Source organism: Gordionus sp. m RMFG-2023, chromosome 2 (assembly GCF_954871325.1).
Source record: "Gordionus sp. m RMFG-2023 chromosome 2, tfGorSpeb1-WG-v2, whole genome shotgun sequence".
Taxonomy (NCBI): Eukaryota; Metazoa; Nematomorpha; class Gordioida; order Chordodea; family Parachordodidae; genus Gordionus; species Gordionus sp. m RMFG-2023.
Genome location: NC_088776.1, coordinates 28,504,105 through 28,526,430, shown reverse-complemented (window position 1 = coordinate 28,526,430; position 22,326 = coordinate 28,504,105). Strand labels below are relative to the sequence as shown.

At 27.8% G+C, this 22,326-nt stretch overlaps 1 protein-coding gene and 1 long non-coding RNA gene across 2 annotated transcripts in view; both read left to right on the top strand.

Moving 5' to 3' along the window:
* LOC135925080 (receptor expression-enhancing protein 1-like) overlaps positions 1–22,109 on the top strand; it is a 51,069-nt gene extending 28,960 nt beyond the window's left edge. The window contains exons 6-8 of the mRNA XM_065460243.1: positions 15,191–15,449; positions 21,530–21,690; positions 21,737–22,109. Coding sequence (XP_065316315.1) covers positions 15,191–15,449; positions 21,530–21,690; positions 21,737–21,841 — 525 coding nt within the window. The 3' untranslated portion in view covers positions 21,842–22,109. The remainder of the gene's footprint in view (positions 1–15,190; positions 15,450–21,529; positions 21,691–21,736) is intronic.
* On the top strand, positions 155–5,510 carry LOC135925034 (uncharacterized). The gene is made up of 4 exons (XR_010571501.1): positions 155–422; positions 462–654; positions 697–770; positions 5,383–5,510. It is a non-coding gene; the product is annotated as an uncharacterized LOC135925034 (long non-coding RNA).
* Positions 22,110–22,326: the final 217 nt, after the last annotated feature.

Sequence of the window (22,326 nt, the reverse complement as noted above, 5' to 3'; positions counted from 1 at the left end):
AAAAGAACAAAAGAAATAATTTAATATTACATCCTTAAATTTTCATACTAAAAATAAGGGCTGTTATTTAAAAAACAAAAGAAAGAATTTAATTCATTGGAAAATATTATTAAAATTATAGGTAAAAAAAAATCTGTATTCTATTTAAATATTTTTAAAATTGAAATTACTTTTTTTTGAAAAGCAGGAATGGGTATTTATAATAGCTACAATTCAGTCTAATTTTTAATTCACTTTGACTCATTTGGGGGCAGGGAAATCTTACATTTAAACGATGCGCGGACGGGAAGAGAATTAGGGACGTTATCTCATTAGGTGCGTCGGCTAGCATTGGGTTTGGCGGAATGGCTTTGACCATTTTCAATAGAGGAAGGAGTTGGTAATAAATCATTGTCGATCAACTAACGTAAAATATGTGTAAAGTAAAAAGATTTTTATCCTCAAACAACGTCCTTTTATAGGTTTTTCGATTGATTATGTGATCTAATACTAATAGCCAATCACAACATCGAGAAAAGGGTACGATCGTTATGTGTGCTTTCTTATTGGCCAATTCAATGTCTTAGAATTGGGGCAACTCCCTTAACTACACACAAATATCAATGTAATAGAAAATATGGTCATACAAATAAACCTTTGTTCGAAAAAATGAAAGTAATTAAGTTTATCACTTTCGATTATATATTATATGAATAGTTAATTATGCTACAACAAAGGAGGGGATGAAAATTATACACACACGTTTCTATCCACTAGTAAACTTGACCCAAGTTAATCCATAATATAAATGCATGACGATTAAAATTTATAACTCAAATAAAAATAATTATTATCCATTAACGTAAAATAAGTGCAAAGTAAAAATATGTCCTTATCCACCCCGTCCTTATGCAGATTTTTAGTACTAATAATTATAGCTTTTCACAACATCGAGAAAAGGGCAGAATCGTTATCTATGCTTTCTTATCGTCCAATCCGAACGCAACCCCTATGCTCATTCAAAATAACAAGATTTATTCAAATAATGAAAGCAATTAAAATTGTTTATCGTTTTCGGTTTATATAGTTATTTAATTTATTAACAAAGAAGGGGTTAGGTTTCTATCTACCCTTCAATTAATACCTTGGATTTGATATATAATTGTTGGTGTAGTTTTGTTAAACAGCTCGTTTTGAGCCAATTTTTAACGGCTACAATATTTTAGCTAGAAAAATATTGCCTAAGCCTCAAGATTTCGATAATTATATGTCTAGACCTTTGTTTCTTTTATGAGCAAAATCTTCAGGCTTGGGAAATTTTTTTCTGGATGAAGTATTTATTTAGCCGTTTTAAAAAATCGGCTCAAAACGAGTCTTTTGACAACACTAGCATGGTGCTTTATACGTCTAATGGATCCAATGTTAAAAGGTTGTCTCCCTTTTGGTTACTTATATCCGGGTTTTGCTTGATCGCCGGTCAGGTAATCATTAGCTCATGGGTTTCCCCGTATTTTGGAAATGGTTGTGGTATATATTGGGAGCCGCTTGTGGAGTCTTATGGTTTGCTGTGTTGTTATGGTTATTATTACTATGATTTGTTATGAGGTTTAAGTGATTTATACTCTTATACCATTGACGTGCTTAGTTCGAGTGTTTCCACGAGCTGTACCTTGGATCTAGTATAGTATGAATAGTTGTTATTATTATTTTTATATTATTCAAGGGCAATTCACACCAGATCCAAATTGTCTAGATAAGAAATTATTCTAACTTGAACCTAGGTGACAATACTGCTCTATAAGTGCATCCTCAAAATCTGTTATCGACTCTTTTGCTGGAGATGTTTTGATGATAAGATTATGATAATCTCCACCATTTGCAGGTCCAAGTATTTGCCTCGGTGCGAATCTTGTTTTTCTTAGTTAGTTATATATTATAGATCCGCACTTTTGCCAAAATTTCCTCTTTACTTAGGTTTTTATTTATTTTAGACATATCAGGTTTTCCCCAGTAGCTTCGTCTTTTTCGGATGGTCCGGATCATTGTAGTTGCTGTGCCATATTTACTTTTCATAGAATGAGATATTTTGTTTATTTACTTTCAGTCCTACTAAAATAAAAAAGTGACAGATGCACAATTACGGCTTCCAAGTTTTTGAGGATATATTGGGAAAATTTACATATTAATTTTTACAGACCAAACCAAAATTTATAAAAACCATAAATATTTCTTATTCATTCAAGCTTAAAATAGGAGAGGAATTAAACAAATGGGAGTCAAATGGATAATTTAAAAAGGAGATAGTTCCTGGGGATCACGATCACCAATTGTGTCGATACTAAACCCGCACCGATCTTTTCACTTGGACTATAAAAACGGTAAATTACAAACTGAATGTTATCCACCAAGAATTGAGGGCATATTTGGCACCCTACTAGGAGGAACGATGTTTTTCATAATGTATTTAAAAGAAGCGTATATACAAATACCAGTCGATTATTAAAAAAAGTAAGATTCAAACAATTAGTACTCACTCAGGACTATTCCGTTTTAACCTCCTGCCGTTTGGAATATTAGCCACTCCCATTATCTTTAAATGCATAAATGATATGATAACATCTGGAGTAAATACAAAGGTTACATATTTGGACGATATTTTATTGACCTGAAGTACACCCGAGGAACATACCTTAAGTGTTAATTGTTTAATCGTCTGCTAGACTTCAACCTAAGAGTAAATATAAAGAAATATAAAATTAGACAACCGTCGGTAGAATACTTAGGCCACATAATAAATGCAAACGGTCTATCGCTATGTCCCAAAAATAAGGAAGCAATTTTAAAATATCCCTTTCCAAAAACAAAAACAAAATCTTTTATTGGTTACGCCATATACTATTCAAAATTTATTCCGATATTTCAATTGCGACACTACGGATACCTTTTAATTAGAATAAAGCAGCGGAACGCAGTTATGAACCTATTAAAGAAATTTTAACATCTAAAATTTTGTGCCATTATAACTTAGAAACCAAGCTCATCCTCACCTACAAGGTCTCCTACTATGGAGTGGGAGCAGTTTTATGAGACCTATAACCTATGCTTCGAGAACTTTATCCAATGCAGAAATAAATTATTCAACTATAGAAAAAGAGGCTTAGCATTCCAAAGATTTCTGTCATTCAACCAGGTCGTTCCGTTCATAATAATAACCGATAATAAACCACTCATAGATGGGATAATAATAGGCATACTAACAATGGCGTCTGAAAGATTACAACGCTGGATATTTATTCTGTCATGTTTTATGATCAACATTAGCCATAAACCAGGCCACAAAATATACGAAGTAGAACACAATCAAAAACAAAAGTTATACCACCGTCGTTCGAGAAAGCGTCAAACCTCCAACTCTCCATAATTTGTTCAGGATAAACATGCATCAAGGCCAGGAGAAGAGATTGATTTCAGAAATATATTAGACCTATCAAAAAGTCTATTAACGCCATGCAACATATCAGATAATACAGTCTTACAATCTGAAGGAGACTATAATCGCCCTTACCACATACAAAGACCCTTCACCCAGTTCCTTTACACCTTTTCCCTATATGTACTTAATATCAATCCCCGACCGAAATAGATCGATAACCCTCCAATACTCCAGATAAAAGATTGAAATACATAGAGAGGTCTATCGGCTCATATTATCTGAAAACAAGCACACCACATACAACCGCAACATCATTTGATCAAAAAATAAACATTAACACAAATAATTTAAAAAAATTTTTAACATATATATACATAGACATGTGCGCCGCCAATCGTGATTTTTGACGACGCCGTCGCCAAAAAGTGTCGGCGCTCAACACGCCGCCTCTTTTAGAATTGGTTATCATAAGTCATTAGCTACGAAACATTAATCTATTCATAAAAATAATCTGGAACAACAAGACTATTTAACTAGTCTAGAAAAATAGTGTTATTCATTATTTTCACCTTGTAATTTAGAGAAAAAAGATGTCTTAGATTTTTGGAAGATAAGAGCATCGGATCTTCCTAAACTTTCAATATTAGCTAGAAAGTTCCTGTGCGTTTCAGCTATAAACACATCCAGCGAGCGTGTATTTTCTATAGCTGAGCTCACTCTGAACTCTAATATTATTATTATATCCTATAAATCTAAATAAAATAATATTTATACATGATAATTATAGTTATAAATATAATAAAGCATCAATTTTATTTTAAAAGTGATTCCAATGAATTTATAATTCAATTAAAAATTTAAGCTAGAAAAATATTTGACACCGCAGCGCCGCCGCCAGCCGATCGTTTTAAAAAAAAGAAACGCCGTCGCCGATAATGCTCTCGGCGCACATGTCTATATATACATAAGCAATACAAATTGCCTTTACACTTTTACTTATACCTTAGTTTACAAAATTATTAAAATAAACTGTAGGGCAATTATAATTTTGCCCGACATGAAAAATACTAACGAAGGAGGAAAGTTGTTCCCAGCTCCACCTTAATTTTGTTTAAATTTCGCATATTTATACTTTTTATATGTCATATAATATAACAAGTTTTTTGTCCTTCCCCGACCCCCCCCCCCACTCCCACGTGGTAAGTTATGTTCTTATCTGGCCACAGCCACTCCGGCGGAAAGATTCTCATATCACTCCAGGCGCCTCCTCCCACCTCTCTTCCCCTTAAGTTAATTCTTGCTGGGGGGAGGAGGTGTTTTGTCTACAACAATATGGTTTTTGTTAAACTAAAGTAATTATATTTCGTAATTACCCTCTCCTTCGTTATCAAATATTTAACTAACTATATAAATTGAAAGTGATAAAAATTTTATTTGCTTTCATTATTCAAACAAAGGTTGTTATTCTGTATGACCATATTTTCTATCACATTAATATTTGTGGGTTACGCTAATTCTAAGAAATGGGATTGGCGGTAAAAAAAAACACTAACGATCACAACTTTTCTCGATATTGTAATTGGCTATTAATATTAACACACATAATCGATATAAAAACTTATATAAGAACGGGATTGTTTGTTCTTTTACTTTGCACTTATTTTACGTTCTAACTATTTTATAATAATTTTATTTTTGAGTTGTAAATTTTAATCGTCTTATAAATCTATATTGAGGTAAATTAGGCCAGTTTATTATTGAATAGAAATATGTGCTACTTTAGATTATCTCATAAAATAAAGGATAGAACCTTTCTATATTGATATGTGATGTGTCTTCTTTTATGTGGAAATTATTTTAGACCAACCTTAATTCCAATAGGTTCTTTCATCTCCAAACGAAACTAACTTAAGGGAAGGATATTATTGACATGCATCACCTAATTATTTTAGGTCTTACTTCTTACTCAGATGAGAGATAGCCGGCGCATTTCTGTGACTAAAATACTCCCTTCCACGTCCCGTACTGTCTTGCATAATAGTGGTTCGAGCTTAATATTAATTGGGCGCTCTTAAAAACTACAATCATATAATAAAGGTTAACATTTTACCAAATAGTCTTAGCATATTTAAAATAAATAGTATTTAAAACAATAGTTATAATATTTTAAAGAACCAAGGCCATGCCCTAAGTTGGCTTAATTTGAATACTTAAGCTTTTTAGTATAGGCTAAAAAGTATTTGATCGGGGGCACCCTATTTTGGATTTTAAGTATTTGGGAGGCATTGCTATTTTTTTATGTTCAATGCTCTTTTTTTGGTTATATTTTGTTTTTTTTATTTTTTCTTTTGATTTTTTGGCTATTTAGCTGAAAGACGACCAAATAGCCGGTTATCATGTATTAAGCCAGGCCTTGTCTTGGTCGGTTTGGATACTTAATTGCTATTTAGTATATGCTATAAGTTTTTTGAACTAGGACAGCCTATTTTGGTTTGTTTTCAGTACGAACAAGTTCATATTTTTTAAAAAAGTATACTTAAAAGCGATTGAAACAATTTTTTTTTGAATATGACTTAATTGTTCGTGATTTATGTTTAAATAGGGAGAAAATTGAATAGTAAATAAAATAATTGTAGAATAAAATGTTATTCTGTTTAGTAATAGAAGTACTGAATATAATAAACATTTTTGTAATAAGTAAATTTCTATGCACAAATAGACATAAATGTATTTATATTAATAAAAAGTATTTACATTATTACATCCCAATGGTGTAATAAGTAGAAACAACAAATTGGATTATTATTTTTTTCTAAAAAAAAAATTTCAGCCTATATCCGGTTTTTATATTTTAAAGCCCGGCACGGATTTTTTAAGAAAAAATTTTCAGGCCCTCTCTAGATTTTTATAATATATTATATTTATTTTTAATTTTTATAGCTAATAATGGCAATTTAAAATATCCGGCCCGGGTATTTTTAAAAAAATATTTTTCCGGCCCGGCCTGGGTATTTTTTTAAAAAAATCAGGTGGCCCAGGTATATTTATAAAATGTACCCAGGCCGGGCTTAGGTCCGGGTCTGTAGGTTTCTGATTTATAATATATAAAATTAAAACCAATTAACTAATACCATGCCTAGTCAGGACTCGTGATCGTGAAAAGCAATCCGAGGTCTAAGAGTATAATATCTTGTAAAATGAAATTTTTTTATGTTTTTTTAAAAAAAATGAATTTGACATAATATTAAAATAATAAGAGAACTATAATTTTTTTTAAATTTAATTAGTATTGTTAATGCTAGTTAGATTATTGGAGATATAATTTTGTAAAAATTCACTATACTATTTACTTTCGATGATAAAATGCTCATCTATAATTTGTTGCATTGTTTTAAAAATATAAGACTAAATTAAGTCGTTACTTATTAAATATATTTCATTCATAATTTTCATTCCAAATTAAAAATTATAATTTATATACATTTCTATTTATTTTTGAATAAAAAAGAGCACCTTTTAGTTAAGGTCTAATAAAATTAATATTATTTATGTATTTTTTTCGTAACAAATAAATATTATAGTTTCATTTAGATGCCCTGTTGGTTGGAGATTTACAAAGGCGTTTTATTAATGTGACATGTCCATCACAATTGTTTTTTGTTGAAATTTTTAGATTTTTAAATTATTATTGTTCGAAAAAAAAAAGATAGAGTTTAAACATGAAACTAAATGGCCAAGGCTATACCAGATCTGTCTAGATTATATGGTTAAAAGATATAAAACTTTTTATTTATTTTAAAAAATGATAAAGCAATAAAATATTAAAACAAATATATAAAAATATGTAAAATTACTAAATAAAAATAAATACATATATTATAAGTATCGAAGGCTCTAAAAGAACCTAATTTAATAATGAATATGCACCTAATAAACAAGTATAATTGTGTTTAAAAATTTCTAGTTGAAGTATTTGTTTAAGAAATAAGAATTCGCGATTTTCGTTTGTTATGTTAAAAATTTTTCGTGATAAAGTTTTTTAAAAAAAATATGACTGTGAAAAATTTCCATTAGTTGATATGACTATTGCCTGAAAAATAAAGTTATTTAATTTTGAATATTTATTAATTTTTTTTATTTCCCCACAAGTAAGAAGGTTTGAATTAATTGATGAAGGAAAGGAGGATACTCAGTTAATTAAAAAACCAAAAGATATAAAACAAAAATCGAGCGTTGCCAAATATTTAAAAAAATTTCAAGTTTACATTATAAAAATTATCGTCGTTTACTATTTTTAATTTTATTTATGATTTATATGTAATTTATTATATTTTTGTTTATAATAACCAATATTCTCTTCTTTTTTTCTCAGCAGTGACCCATTTTTTTATAACTTAAATAGAAGTATATGTTTGAATTGACATGATAAAGGATGCTTTTAAAATTCATTTAATAAATTATTAAATGACATAAAATTCTATAAATATATATAGATGAATAATTAAATCTTTAATTATATTCTAAATATGATTGTACCATTTATGCAATATAAATCTGTAAGATATACAATATATAATCAAGAAAAACTGGCTTTATACTCTACAGTATATTTGCATTTTGCTCATCTAAAATAGAATTTAAACATGAATAAACTCAGGCGCGTACGCAGGAATTTGGTCTGGAGGGAGGGGGGATAATAAAATTTTCAAGAAATATTATTGTTATTTAAAAATATCAAGCATAAATTTATTAGGACTAATAACTATTTCTAATAGAGATTTGCGAAGTTAGGCCCGGCCCGAACGGGCTTCGGGGGGGGGGGGTCTAATTTTATTTAAAATAATCGGGTTCGGGCCGGGCCTAATATTTTTAAAAAAAATTCTGGCCGGGTCGGGTTGGACTTTCGAAATTTTTTTAAATATATCTAAATTTATCAATTTTATATTGAATTTTTTTATGTAAAAAATATTTGATTTTATATATTGAAACTAAACGACATATAACATATGTCTTTTATTTTGAGTAATTATAAAAATTAATTTCTATATTTAAATAAATTCCGGCCTGGTCGGTAAATTTTTTTTAAAAAATTTTGGATTCGGGCCGGGCCGGCAAAACTTTTTTAAAAAAATATCGTGTTCGGGCCGGGCCGCTTTTTTAAAAAAAATTACGGGCCGGGCTTGAGAATTTAGGCCCGTTGCAGATCACTAATTTCTAATACACAATTTTAAATTAATGTGAATTATAAAAAAATTATTTATATAAACCGGCATATAAAAAACTATAAAATAATTGTAATTTAAAAAATATTAAATGGATATATCTGGCGCCATATGAGAAAATATAAAATAAATGTGAATTATAAAATATAGTGAATATAACCACCATTTAAATGATCCAAAATAGAAATTTGAAATTTTTGAGCCTTTGAAATTTATATATAAAGTATAAAAAATTTAAATGTTAGAAATATAAATTAATACACAAATAGCTTAGGGAATAATTGTATTTTGTATGTTATATATTTACAATGTAAAATCCAATCTTCGTTGGGATTGAGCTAATTTTTTAATTATCCAATCCTTGCTTGGCGTCAAATGCCTATGAATATTCAAAAGATCCAAACCATTCAATCTACTTTCAAAAGTTGTACTTCTAAGGTATGTTTTTCAGAGACGTACAGGCCCGGCCCCCTTGCCGGACCATATTTTAATTTTTTTTAATATACCTGGGCCGGGCCAGAATTTTTTTTAAAAAAAATATCCGGGCCAGCAGTATGTTTTAAAACCAAATATTTGAAATCGCTTATTAGCTATAAAAATCTAAAAAATATAATTTATTTTTAAAAAATCCGGGCCGAAAAAAAAATACAAGCCGTGCCCTGCAAATGGTACCTCTGCAGGGCTGTTATTCTTCTTAAAAAAAGTGAATATTCTTTCATTAGTTTACTAATGAGAAGAGTTGCTAATCTATATATAACCATTTTAATACATTGAGATTGGGAATATAATCTAAAATGTGTTTGAAATAATACAAAACATCCATAGCATTTTTTGGGACTATATCAAGCATAGTTAATCTTTTGAAGTTATTCATCTAATAAGGCATCATAAGATACTTTAACATCTTCATGATAAAAATCTAACAAATATTTTATTTTTTTCTATTACCATCTGAAAAAGGTTGAGAAGGCTTTGTTGTAATATCTGCAGATTGGTAAGTGCTGCTTGATGAATTAAAAACCATTCATTTATTTGGCCTATAAATGTATCTAAGAGAGGAGACATTTGTTTTATAATACTCTTCTACTGATCTTATATTAATGAGTGACGATAGGGAGACAAATATTAAACACGTATAGCTCTGCTTTTGACTCAACAATAACATAAAATATGAAATTCTTCATCAACATTAGCCCTAATTTCTGTGAATTCTAATAAAATGCTCTCTGCTATTCTCATCTTCTTAATCAAGTCAATGTTATGTTTTTGAAAAATATACATAAAATAGTTGTATAATTAAATAATACATTCTAATAAAATTTGGAATAAGTATTGAATCCAATAATTTTCTTGCTTCTTAGGAAATATTTATTTTAGGCCATTGTGATATTTCAGGAATAGCATTAATAATCGGCTCTTCTAACTCCGTAAAAGCTGTGTTACTGCTTAATGGCGGAGACTCCGTCCGTTGGACAAGCTTGCAATTTCTTTCTCCCTGTTGAACAAGAAGTTTCAGAAATTTTGACTAGAAATTTGAAAATAATAGGTAAATATTACGCTAAGGAAAACTTGAAATTGAAATTAATTGATATAGTAGTGATAAATAAATTGTAATTAAATATATATTTAATATATAGGAATAAATATTAACAAATATAAATTAATATAAACAATAATATTTTTACAAAATATATCCGGCATCTGCATTTTTGGCAGGGGGTGGAGGGGGATTTGTCCCCCTGTTCCCCCCGCTGCGTACGCGCCTGAATATACTATTTGCCTATTCTATATTGATATGTACAATCGTTATTTAGAAAATTAGATGAGTGGCATGTTTAAATTAGTTGCTTTTAACTTTTTGACTATTTAGTTGATACTTTTAAAAATTGGGTGCACGAATATGACGTCATCCAGTCTTCGTGATTGAATCTAATTCCATTCAAGTTGTCTTTTTTGAAATTGATAAAATCTATGTTTTTAAAGTTCTTCGATATAATAATGTTTGCTAATAATATTAGAGAAAGAATATGGTGAAAAATATGTAAAGGTACTTAATGATATAAAATATCTGGATAACAAATATAAAAAATTTAAATTTTTAATAGAAAATTCATTTTTTTATTAAATGTAACTTATTTAAATTTAAGGTAAAACACGTTTTTTGCCATAATATTTTTTATTTTTCATATTAGTAAAATCCTTTTAAAAAAATCCATAAATTTTAATAACAAAATTAATTTAACTCTTAAATGTTAAAACTATTATGTCATGGTTTAATGACCTATGTATAGATATAAGAGACATGCAGGACAGGCCTGGTTACACGGGCCGGGCCGTATTTTAATTTTTTAAATATACCCAGTCCGGGCTGGCCTAAAAATATTTTTAAATACCCGCAAAGGGCCTGAAATTTTTTTTTTAAAAAAAAATACCCTGGCTAGGCCGTATATTTTAAAACCAAATATTTTAAATCGCTATTATTAGCTATAAAAATTAAAAATATGATATATTTTAAAAAAATCAAAGCTAGCCCGAGCCTGAAAATATAAAACCTGGGTCGAAAATTTTTTAAAGAAAATCTGGGCTGGGCCGTGTTAATGGTACCTTGAAGTCTGATAGATATACTGTTGATCGGCATTCAATCGATATTCTTTGTTGCAAATCCTCTTTTGGATCACCTGTTTAAACATAACTCCCCTATTGTTTTGAATAATTTTAGGGCTTGAGGTCCAAATAATCCACAGGTGTCTGCAACTACTGGACCGAGCCATAGATTATTTAGTAGTTGGGTAATTATTATATATTTAACTGTGTAACCCTCAACACGTGGGGCCATAGGGCCCCAAGCATGCTTAAATTATAGACTTATATTAACATAGAGTGTTCAACATTCAATTTTATATTGTTATTTTATTCGTTCTCACTTTTCTTACTAACTAATTTCTTACTAAATATACTCTTATTTACATTAATAAAACAAAAACTTTAAAAATTAAACAAATTTATAATTCTTTTATTTATTCATTTAACATAAATTTTAAATTAAAATCCAATAATAATTAATATTAACAAAATCTATCATTATTTAATCTCCGACCAATCAACACTATGCAATATTATTGATTGACGGTTGCTTTTTAATATATTAAAAATATTGTAAAATTACGTACTGGGACATGCCATTCTTTTATGGGGATGTGTCATTCACCCATGGAAAAAATATTGTATTTAATATCAATTAAATATTTAAACAATATAGTTGTATATTATACATACGATACATAAGATATTACAAAATACTTTAAATAATTAAACTGAGAGGATTTTCCCATATCATATCTATGCTTATGAGTAGTATTGATATTATGAGAGTAATTGCTATGGTATCGTCCTTCTGCGTCAATGAAATATTTGTCGAGTGTTCCTAAACTGGCTAAACAGTTACGCTACATTGGAGTATTCGTTGGCATGGACACTGAATTATCGATTTGGTTATACATACATAGTTTGAGAGGACGGCCATATTGCTCTATTATATGTCCCGCAGACTTACCACTGTAACACTTTTTTTCTTAACCATTGACGATTTATTTATGGAATTATTGAATTTCCATGTTGACATTCTCTAGAATCTAGGTCACATAATATTAATTAAAATCAATCAAATGGGGCGGGGTTTGCATGGTAGCATGATATACAAGATCGATTTTATTAACAAATTTAATTAAAAAATTTTTATATTAATCATTGTGTAAAAAAATATATAAATTATTTATTTAATAATTAACAATTAGAAATGTGATGTATTACAATTTTTTTTATCAAAAATTTTTTTTTTTACAAAACTAAAATACAAAGAGATATATTAACTGATTACAGTGTTGTGAAGATTTAATTCAAAACATTTCCATATTTATTAAATTAATTTATAAATAAAATTATTTGATTTGCAAAAAATTATTAAAATAACATATTTATATATTCTTATCAATTTTTACAAGTTAAATAATTTTATTTATAAACGAATTAAAAAATATGGAAATGTTTTGAATTAAATCTGCACAACACTATAAATTAAATGATGCCTTTATAATTTGTTGTCGTATCACACATGTTAGATATCTTTCACTGATATTACATTGAGAAATTAACCACAACACATTTGTTTTAACAATTATTATCATTAAGAAATGTTTCTTCACTAATTTAACATTTATTATTATCAGTGTTCCTCATTGATCATTTACATTAATTAAGAAATGTTTCACAACGATCATTTAAGTTAATTAAGATAACAGTTTTTTTTATATATATCTAATAATAATTTCATATTTATTATAATTCACTTATTTTAATGTGGTCATTGTGGCGGATCACCTTGGTTCCGTCTTCAAACTCTATGCGCTTCAATTGTGCACCCACATTTTCTATTATATTACCAACGAGCCCATATATTTTGTCCACACTAAATCTAACCCTTTGGTTTACCTGGATTATTTTTCTTTAACTTTAAAAAATCCAACGAAACATTTGTTCTTCAGCCTAGAAACAATTTCGAAGGAGTGATACCTCTCGGTTGCGAGAGTTAAGATAATACAACTGAGACATATAAATATGTTTTCCAGCCTTTTTGAGCCAATTTTTAACAATTTCTACCATCCTCGGAGCTTGTCCATTCGAGCTGGGATGTTACGGTGGAACAAGAATGTGTTTTGTCTGTAACTCAGCACAAAACTGTTTGAAATCATCACTTATGAAGGCTGGACGTCCATCAGACACGATTGTATCCGGCAACCGAATCGGACCCATAATTCCTGTAATTTACTAATAACAATTTTTGTGGTATATCCATGTACCTCTGCATATTCTATCCACTTTAAATATGAATCAAACACTAGAAAGTATGATTATTTATCGAAATCGGAAAAATCAACGTGGACCCTTATCCAAGGTCTAATTGATTTGATCCAACTACTGCCTATTAAGGGGCATAGCGGCAGACGAATTACAGGGAATACATTTCCTTGTTTTTTCAATATCATTACTGATACTAGGCAACCATCGAGCCCAAGATTTCATTTTATACCAACCCTGATGTCCGCCATGTAATAAATCTATAATTTTACTACGTAATTTAAAAGAATCTACTGCCCTATTTCCTCGCATAATAAAATCATCCACCACGGACAATTCTTTTTCAATTTTTTATAAATTTTACAGTTATTTTTCCACGGTTTTCTCCGTTTATTTGATCTGGCGCAATTCCTTATCTTTTAAAGTATCGAGTTTAAGATCTTCCCAATTAGTAGGACCTCTTCTTGACATATGGGAAAGAGAACAAACCAATGATTTCTCCTTATTCATTACTTTATTCATATTTAAATCGAGATCTTCTTCACTCGATCTCAACCTGGATAAAATATCAGGCAAACAATTTTCTTTGCCTCGACGATATCTAATTTCCACATTAAAATTTCCCACTAATAACAATCAACGTTGTAATCGTGGAGATAACATTAATTCTCAATTATCCTTTTTGAATAATGAATTAATGGATTATGATCATTACAATTTTTTTATAAGTATTTACGACATTTGATTAAACCAAAAATAACCGTTAACGCTTCCTGTTCAATAACATAATATCTAGTTTAAACTTTATATAAAACTCTCAATAAAAAATAATAACCCGCATCCGACACCTTTATTAGATGCATCTACGGCCTAGATTATTTCTAAATCGTTATTAAAACACACTAAATCGGTTCTTCACTAATTTTTTTCTTCAATATTTCGAAAGCACTTTTTCAATTTTCCACTCAAAATGAACAAATTTCTTTAATAAATCATATAATGGAGATGCCACTTTTCAAAATTCTCCACAGAATGATGATAATAATTTACGATGCTCAAAAAGGACTGCACCTCACAGCTTTACTCTTTAGCTGATTCATATTTAATATATACAATTTCGGTTTAACCAAGAACACTTTTTTCTTTGCTGGCTCTTAAGCCTTTATCACGAATTCTCTTAACTTCCTCAAGACACTGATTATGCTGCTCTGGTGTCACCCCTGTTATCAGCACATCATCCATATAATAAAATACACCTTCCAATTTAATTCGATTATACATTGTTTATAGTAAGATTGAGATTAATGTTATATATAATGAATTCTAAAATTATTTACCTTCTAAAGAAGAGGACCTTTCAAATTAAAATAGAAAAACGCTTTAGAATAATTATTTTATATAGGAAGATGTAAGGGAATCTGATTATATTTTTAAAATAAATGAATAGCTAAGAATAAAATAATAACATTAAGCAGTATTTTAATTAAAGGATCTGATTTATTTTTAGGAAATATTTTTAATATCGGATTGGGGGAATTTTACCTTTTTTTGGTCATTAACAAATAATTCGAATTGATACTTTTTTGTATAGTATAAAATTTTAAATAAATACATTACATAGGTTTACTTTAAATTAAAAAAAATCTTTGCTGATCTCTTACAACAATAGTTATATGATTATATACATTTTAATTTTACTTAGGGGCAATATACCTTAATGAATCAATTGAAAAAAAGTCAAAGTCTAAATGACATATCGCCACATTACCCACTACAATATTATAACCAAGATAATGGGCATGGTTCTGTTAAAAATAATTTGTATTTTTTAAATGAATCCATGATGGATGATGATATGGCTGATGAAAACGAGTACATCGACGATAGATTTAACGGGGTCATTACTTTAAATGACCGATCAGCGCGATTTTCCAAGCCAGATAACACGATTTTAGAAGAGGGTAATTAATTTTCTACCATAAATTTGAATACATTGATGATTATTATAATAAAAAGTGTTATAAATTTTTACTAACTTAAGAATAACTTTGATTCATTTAAAATATTAAATAATTTTAAATTTAGTTTCTAACCTCTATAAATAAAGATTATATCTGTACAGAATCGTAGGCCTATGAACCGAATTAAATCTCCAGAACCTGCTCTTAAAAGATTTAGGAACCGAACAGAACCCCCTTTAATCCAGCAAAAAGTTCTAACAAAAAATTTACAGGGTTTCTTATACAGAAAAGTGTAAAAAAAAACACAAAGGTCCTATCAAAAAAGGAAAAGTACGAAAGGTTTAGGAAAAGGTTCGATCAAAAAATGAAAAGTCTTAGGAGAAAAGGAAAAGGTTTAATCAAAAAAAGGTACTAAAGGCTTAGGAAAAGATTCCATCAAAAAAGGGAAAATGTTTATCAAAGAAGGAAAATATCCTATCAAAAAGGAAAAGTATCAATCAAAAAAGGAAAATTTCCATTCATAAAAGTTAAATCGTTATTTTTTATATATATATATTTAAAAATAATTTTTTTGTGATAAACCTGTAATATGATTTTTCTTAAATTTTTGCTTATTTTAATTTTTAATTTCCCTTTATATTTTATTCTAACTTTTTACGATCTCTTTAGCTCATTTTTATTTTTCTCGATTTTTTTAATTTTTTTCTTCTCATTTTTTTATTATTCTTTAAAAATTCTCTTTCCCTTTTTAAAAAGGCTAATAAAAATGTACAATAAATGAAGAATGAATTATACTATCATTGCTGCACTTACTCTAGCAGGATATTCAGAATCAAGAGTCATAATGGACCCTTCAATTACTTCTTTCCCATTCATTTAGGAAGAGTCTCAATCAGAAAAGGAAAAAATCTGATCAAAAAAGGAAAAGGTTCAATCAAAATAGAGAGAGTACCAAGGGCTTGGGAAAAATCCGATCAAAAAGGAAAAGACTCAGTTGAAAAAGAAAAGGCTCAATGATCAAAAAAGAAAAAAGAGAAATTGTTATCTTTTTTATATTTAAAATGTTTAATATCATTTTTATAACTATGAAATATTTATTTTTTCTTAAAATGTTGGTTGCATTTTTTTAAATTAAGTGCAGCTGAAAAATGTCACTCTACCGGGATGCCACAATAACTTTGATGGTGACATATATTTAGACCTCCCCCCCCTACCTCCAGGAAATTTTTGCCATAACCACATCACCACAAAAATTTATCGTTGTTCGGCGCGCCGCCATTGTTTTTTACATTAATGGTGGAGAGGCTTAAGGAATTGATAAATTTAAATAAAGTTTAGAAATCATCAAAATTTTATAAAAATTCTATTTTATTAATTTAATTACTTAACGTATTTTAAATTTGAAATATTTATTTACAAGAACAGGAAATTTTTGGACCCACCCCTCTTGGTTACTACAATTATACCTAGTCAATATATTCAGTTACTGGACTCAGCGTTAAAGATTTGCCCCCTCCCACCTCTAAATTATATTGACTAACATACAATCTACTACTGAAATCCCAAATAATTATATATTTATTACTATATAATGTTCATTTTATTAGCATATTTTAATTTATATATTAAAATGAAAATTAAAACATATTTTAAATTATATATAACTGAAAATTAAAATATATTTAAATATATATATAACTAACTTCACATGCAATTAAAAAGGCGCGAGCATGCGTTTTTTTATTCATGCGATGTGTACTCTATTTTTCCCGTTATAATATGTATTTTTAATTTAAACACATTTCATTTTTTAAAATATCTTACTAATCTAGTTTTTATTATGAACAAATAGTAAAATAGATTTTTTTAAAAATTTGAAGAAACTAATAAGGAAAATTCAATAACAATTATTGTTATACACGATATTATATTTGAAGGGATACCAATAAAATTTTGGAATATTTCAATTTACCATCTTCAATAAAACAGAAGTAGAATTATTGTTACTAATTCTAATAAAGAAATTAGAATAAAATATATGAATTATTTTATTAATGATGGATGTTATATAAATATTTGCACTAATATTATAATGTATTTATATTGATTGATCAATATTTTGAAATTATAATAAAACATTAGAATTTTCAATAATTCATATAATATTTTTTATAATATTTCGTTTCTATAAATTATACATTGAAGAGAAATCTTTTTTAAAAGCTTTTAATAAAATTTATTATTTCGTCCTCCTTTTCTAGTATATTTTTCTTAATCATTTTCAATTTCTCCTGTTCTAATTCTAAATTTTTTGCATTATAGGTTTTATTTTGTTTTCTTTGATTAGGAATTTGAATAGTGGGATTAACCTAAAATAAAATGTTATTTTATTAAATGTTAACATTCTATTTCCTTGCACTATCACTTAAAACATTGATAATTAGAATTAGATGGTAATAAATTCTGAATTATTGAAATGACAAATTTATATTATGCAATTAATTTTACTGCATTTCCATATTCAATTTCTGACAATATTTATCTACATCTGGTCTGTAAATTTTTATTAAAATAAAATTTATATTAATATAAAATTTTTATTCCCTTTTCTTCAATGGATGCATCCTCACTATGACTTAAATCTACATTGAAAGTGCTTAAAAATGAATCTACTTTCTTTTAAATCCAGAGCCTGAAGTTCTCTTTTTTCTTCCCTAACATATGTGTAAGCTTTTATATTTTAATTTAGCCTCTAATACTAATTGTTAATATAACCTAACCTGAAATATTCTTTATAGCTATTTCTTGAAACTTTTTTTCCCTTCTAAATTTATTTTTATGCTTATCACTACTTATATTCCATATATTTTGAAATGCCTTATATCTTCAATAAAGTTTTCAATATTAAATAGATGTTATAACATTTATTTACCCATCATATAATTTTTTCAAATTAAAATTGCTGCTTAAAATGATTAATTTGGTTCCCGTTCTAAATCGCCAAAAATTGGGAATCTCCCTTATCTCCTAGAAAATTTTTAAGTAAATTTGAAATTAATATTAATAGATGCTAGGGGAGTAAACACATATAATTAAGTTGAGAATTTTAAAGAAATCGCAAAAAATGGAGGAAATATCATCCAAATTCCCAAATTGGTAATCAAATTGGGAGCAATGATAATATTTCCACTTTTTTTCTGATAAATCAACTTAAATACAAGCTTACACCATAGCATCCAATATTAATTTTATTTCCAACTTTTAGCGATTTAGAACCTATCCCACGAATTTACGAAAATGAACTTTGGCAAAAAAATGCTATTTTTAATACGAGAATATTTGCTAAGACCACTCATGCCTTTTTATATTGTTTTCAAAGTTTGCTAAAATTAAATGTGCGAATATGCTAATTTTTAATTGCCTACCAAGACATAGCTTTTTAAAATTAAAAATATTGAAAATAAGAAAATATAATTACAATCATAAAAATAAGACGACTATTAGTACCTGGAAGATTAATAACATATCAACGATATAAAAGTTTCTTAAATTCAAAATTAAAATACTTATTTAAATTATTTACAAAACAATATTGTACCATATAATTGAGATCCGAATCTAATTTCCCTCAGAATTTTTTTCCTTAATTGCCAGAATTTAAAATAGTGAAAGCTAAAAAAATGTTATAACGAATTTTATTGATCCTCTGTAAAGTTTAAAGTACAATCTAAGTATAATAAAGTATTAACGGAAACTAGTTTATTATTATATTATTGCTTAATTAATATAATAACAAGATTTTTATAATATTAAGTATTGCTAAAAGGCTAATTTTTAAAATAAACAAAATTTTCGTATCCTGTTTCCGGTTCAGTCTAAATTTGCAAATGGAAAGAAGGGTGCTAAGCATAGGCATTGCCAAGATTTTGTTAATAGGTAGGGTTTCTTTTTGTTTATAATGATCGGACCTTTTCCTTCTTGATTGACCCTTTTCTTTTTTTTATTGAGACTTTCCTTTTTTTAGATGGGAAATCCTGTTCAATAGTTTTTTATTTTAATGTCCAACTATATATATTTCAGGTGCCTTACATTTAAAAAAATTGGGTCAACCAATCGTAGTAAAAAATTGGAGCCGGACGGGTAAAAATTTGACCTGGCCGAGCTTAAAATATTTGCCATTTGCAGACCTTTACATGTTCAAATTTCAATTCAACACATATTTGATAAGTTCTATTTGGAACACCTACAACAAAATTTTTCTATAAGTTTAATAACAATTTACTCATAAAAATATTCAATTGAAGTCTCATAAAGACTTTAACTTAGGTTGTTCCTTCCAAGCAAGATAAAAAAATTATTCTGCATATAAATATGCCAAAAAAATAGACAATCTAAATTATCTTTAATATTAATTAATATATATTATAGAAAATGATGCTTTCTCCTGTTTTATCAGAATAAAATAATTATTTTTCTGTGATAAGAACAAAGCAATTTGGAATTTAACCTCATAAAAATGTGTCAAATTTTATTTTTGAACTCAAAATTTTAGGTTGGGTCTTAAATAAAAATTTTTAGCCAGGCCTTATAATTAATTTTTAAAATTTATAGACACCTGAATTAGCAAGGAAAAAAGGAAATCGAAATCCAAAATAGTAAAAAAAAATGTAATCAAAATTAATAAAACCTACCTTCTCTACCACCCTTTAATTTCATAGACGATCTTTCGTCATATCCCCTTCCCCTGCCTGATACAATATATGTCGATTTTATATGTACTCTCTACCTGGGTCGGGCCTATTTTTTAAAAATAATTATAGCTCAGGCTGACTCGGGCCTAAAATTTTTTAAATAAATTCTAATCGGATCAGGTTAAATTTTTAAATATGATATTCAATTTGTGAAATAAATGAATATATTATAGCATTATTGCAGGAAACAAGACACCAATATTTTTGATTTGTAGGCTATTTTTTTACATTTAAAAATAATTTATATGTTTGAATAAATTCGGGCCGTGTCGGGTGGACAAATGATTTTTATTTTAGGTCGGTCGGGCTTTTCTGAACAAATAAAAAAGTTCGTTCGAAATCGGGCCTGGCTTGAAAAATTAGCCTCGATATAGATAACTAGTTAAAATATCTAATTTACAATAAAAAAGTATGATGATATTTGCCAATAATATAAATATTAAAAAGAATTATAAAATTGAATTATCTAATTTGTATACAACGATAAAGTTGGTATGCCAGATATAAAATAACGAATATTAATTTTAAAATATAAGATATATTGGGAAAGAAATAAATACGGCTAAATCTATACAACAAAAATAATATGATTGAATAGTGATTTTTTAAATAAAAATATAAAAAAGTATATATCTTTTGTCAATGAAATGAAAAGAATACAAGATTCTTTTGATAAATTTATTTAAATGTAATAAGACCCACTTATTACTTAACATATATTAACGGAAACACGTGGCTGAATTCGATCTCCAATATATCACCCCGCTCCCCACCCCAAGGACGGAACCACCAAATTGGATTAAGAAAATAACACGATCTTTGTTAGGATTCGAACCCAGAACGGATTGACAACGATGCTCCTGCCGACTAGGCCACTCACGCTTTCCAAAAATCACTATTTTTCAAATATATATTATAAATAAATTTAGCAGTATACCTATCCAAATGAAAAATAAACAAAATACAGGTAGTACTATCATTAACCAAAAAATACAAGATATAAAATAATCATGCTAACAATTATTATATGTTTTCTAATGAATAAAAGTGTTTTATTAATTTTTCCATGAAAATTTGGCATTACAATTTTTTACAGCTATATATTGGTTTTAGTAATATTTGCTTAAAATGTTATAAAAATTGGTAAGTCTTATTTTTTTTTACAAGAATTTTAAACTTTAGAATGGGGTTAAAAGGCCCCACATTAAAAAATGAAATTATTTTTAAAATATTCAGTGTATAAAATTTATTTTGTACAGAGATATTAATTGTTCATTAGAATCGTGAACAATTTTTGCACAGCTTCTTAATTTTAAAATATAAATATAGAAGGAGGAAACATTGACAATAGAAAAAGTTTTGATGAATATGAAGAGGAAGTGGATTCCATTTTAGCTTCTAGAAAAAAAATCAACAAAACTCACATGACAAGGAGAATGAAACCCTTGATTACTCATAATACCCGTAATAAACAAATTCCAGATGATCAGGTTATTTGTGACATCTCATAAACGTATTTTTTAATTTATTTTATAGATCTCTTATGCAACTATTCCTAGAGCTGTCAAAAGAGGTAAAACGCGCAAACCGCTTCTTGATGACCACAAGAAATTTCACGAAGAAGACAAAATTAATTGTTGAAGAACATGTTCCTGAGTTTTTGTGTATTTTTCCAAATTATGTAAAAAGTAATATTTCATACAAAATTATACTTCAAAATACAAAAATCATTTTTATATATTGAATCATGAGCCTTTTTTATTTCATCTAAGTGCTTTGTATAATTCAAATGTTCAATGTCTTTGCAATTTGATATAAATTATTTGTAAATTTGTCTTTATGTTAGAAATATAAAATATTTTTAAAAATTAATTAATGAGACAGTGTTGTGATGATTTAATGAAACATATTGACGATTAAATTAAAACCATCTAAAATATTTTGTTTGCAAAAATAATTAAAATATAGACAAAACATTATTGAAAATTCTTTTATTCATCCTTGTGTTATTTTAATTATTTTTGCAAACAAAATATTTTTATATGGATGGTTTTATTTAATCGTCAACATGTTTCATTAAATCATCACAACACTGTAAGTCTTTATTTTATTTGTGCGCAGAATTT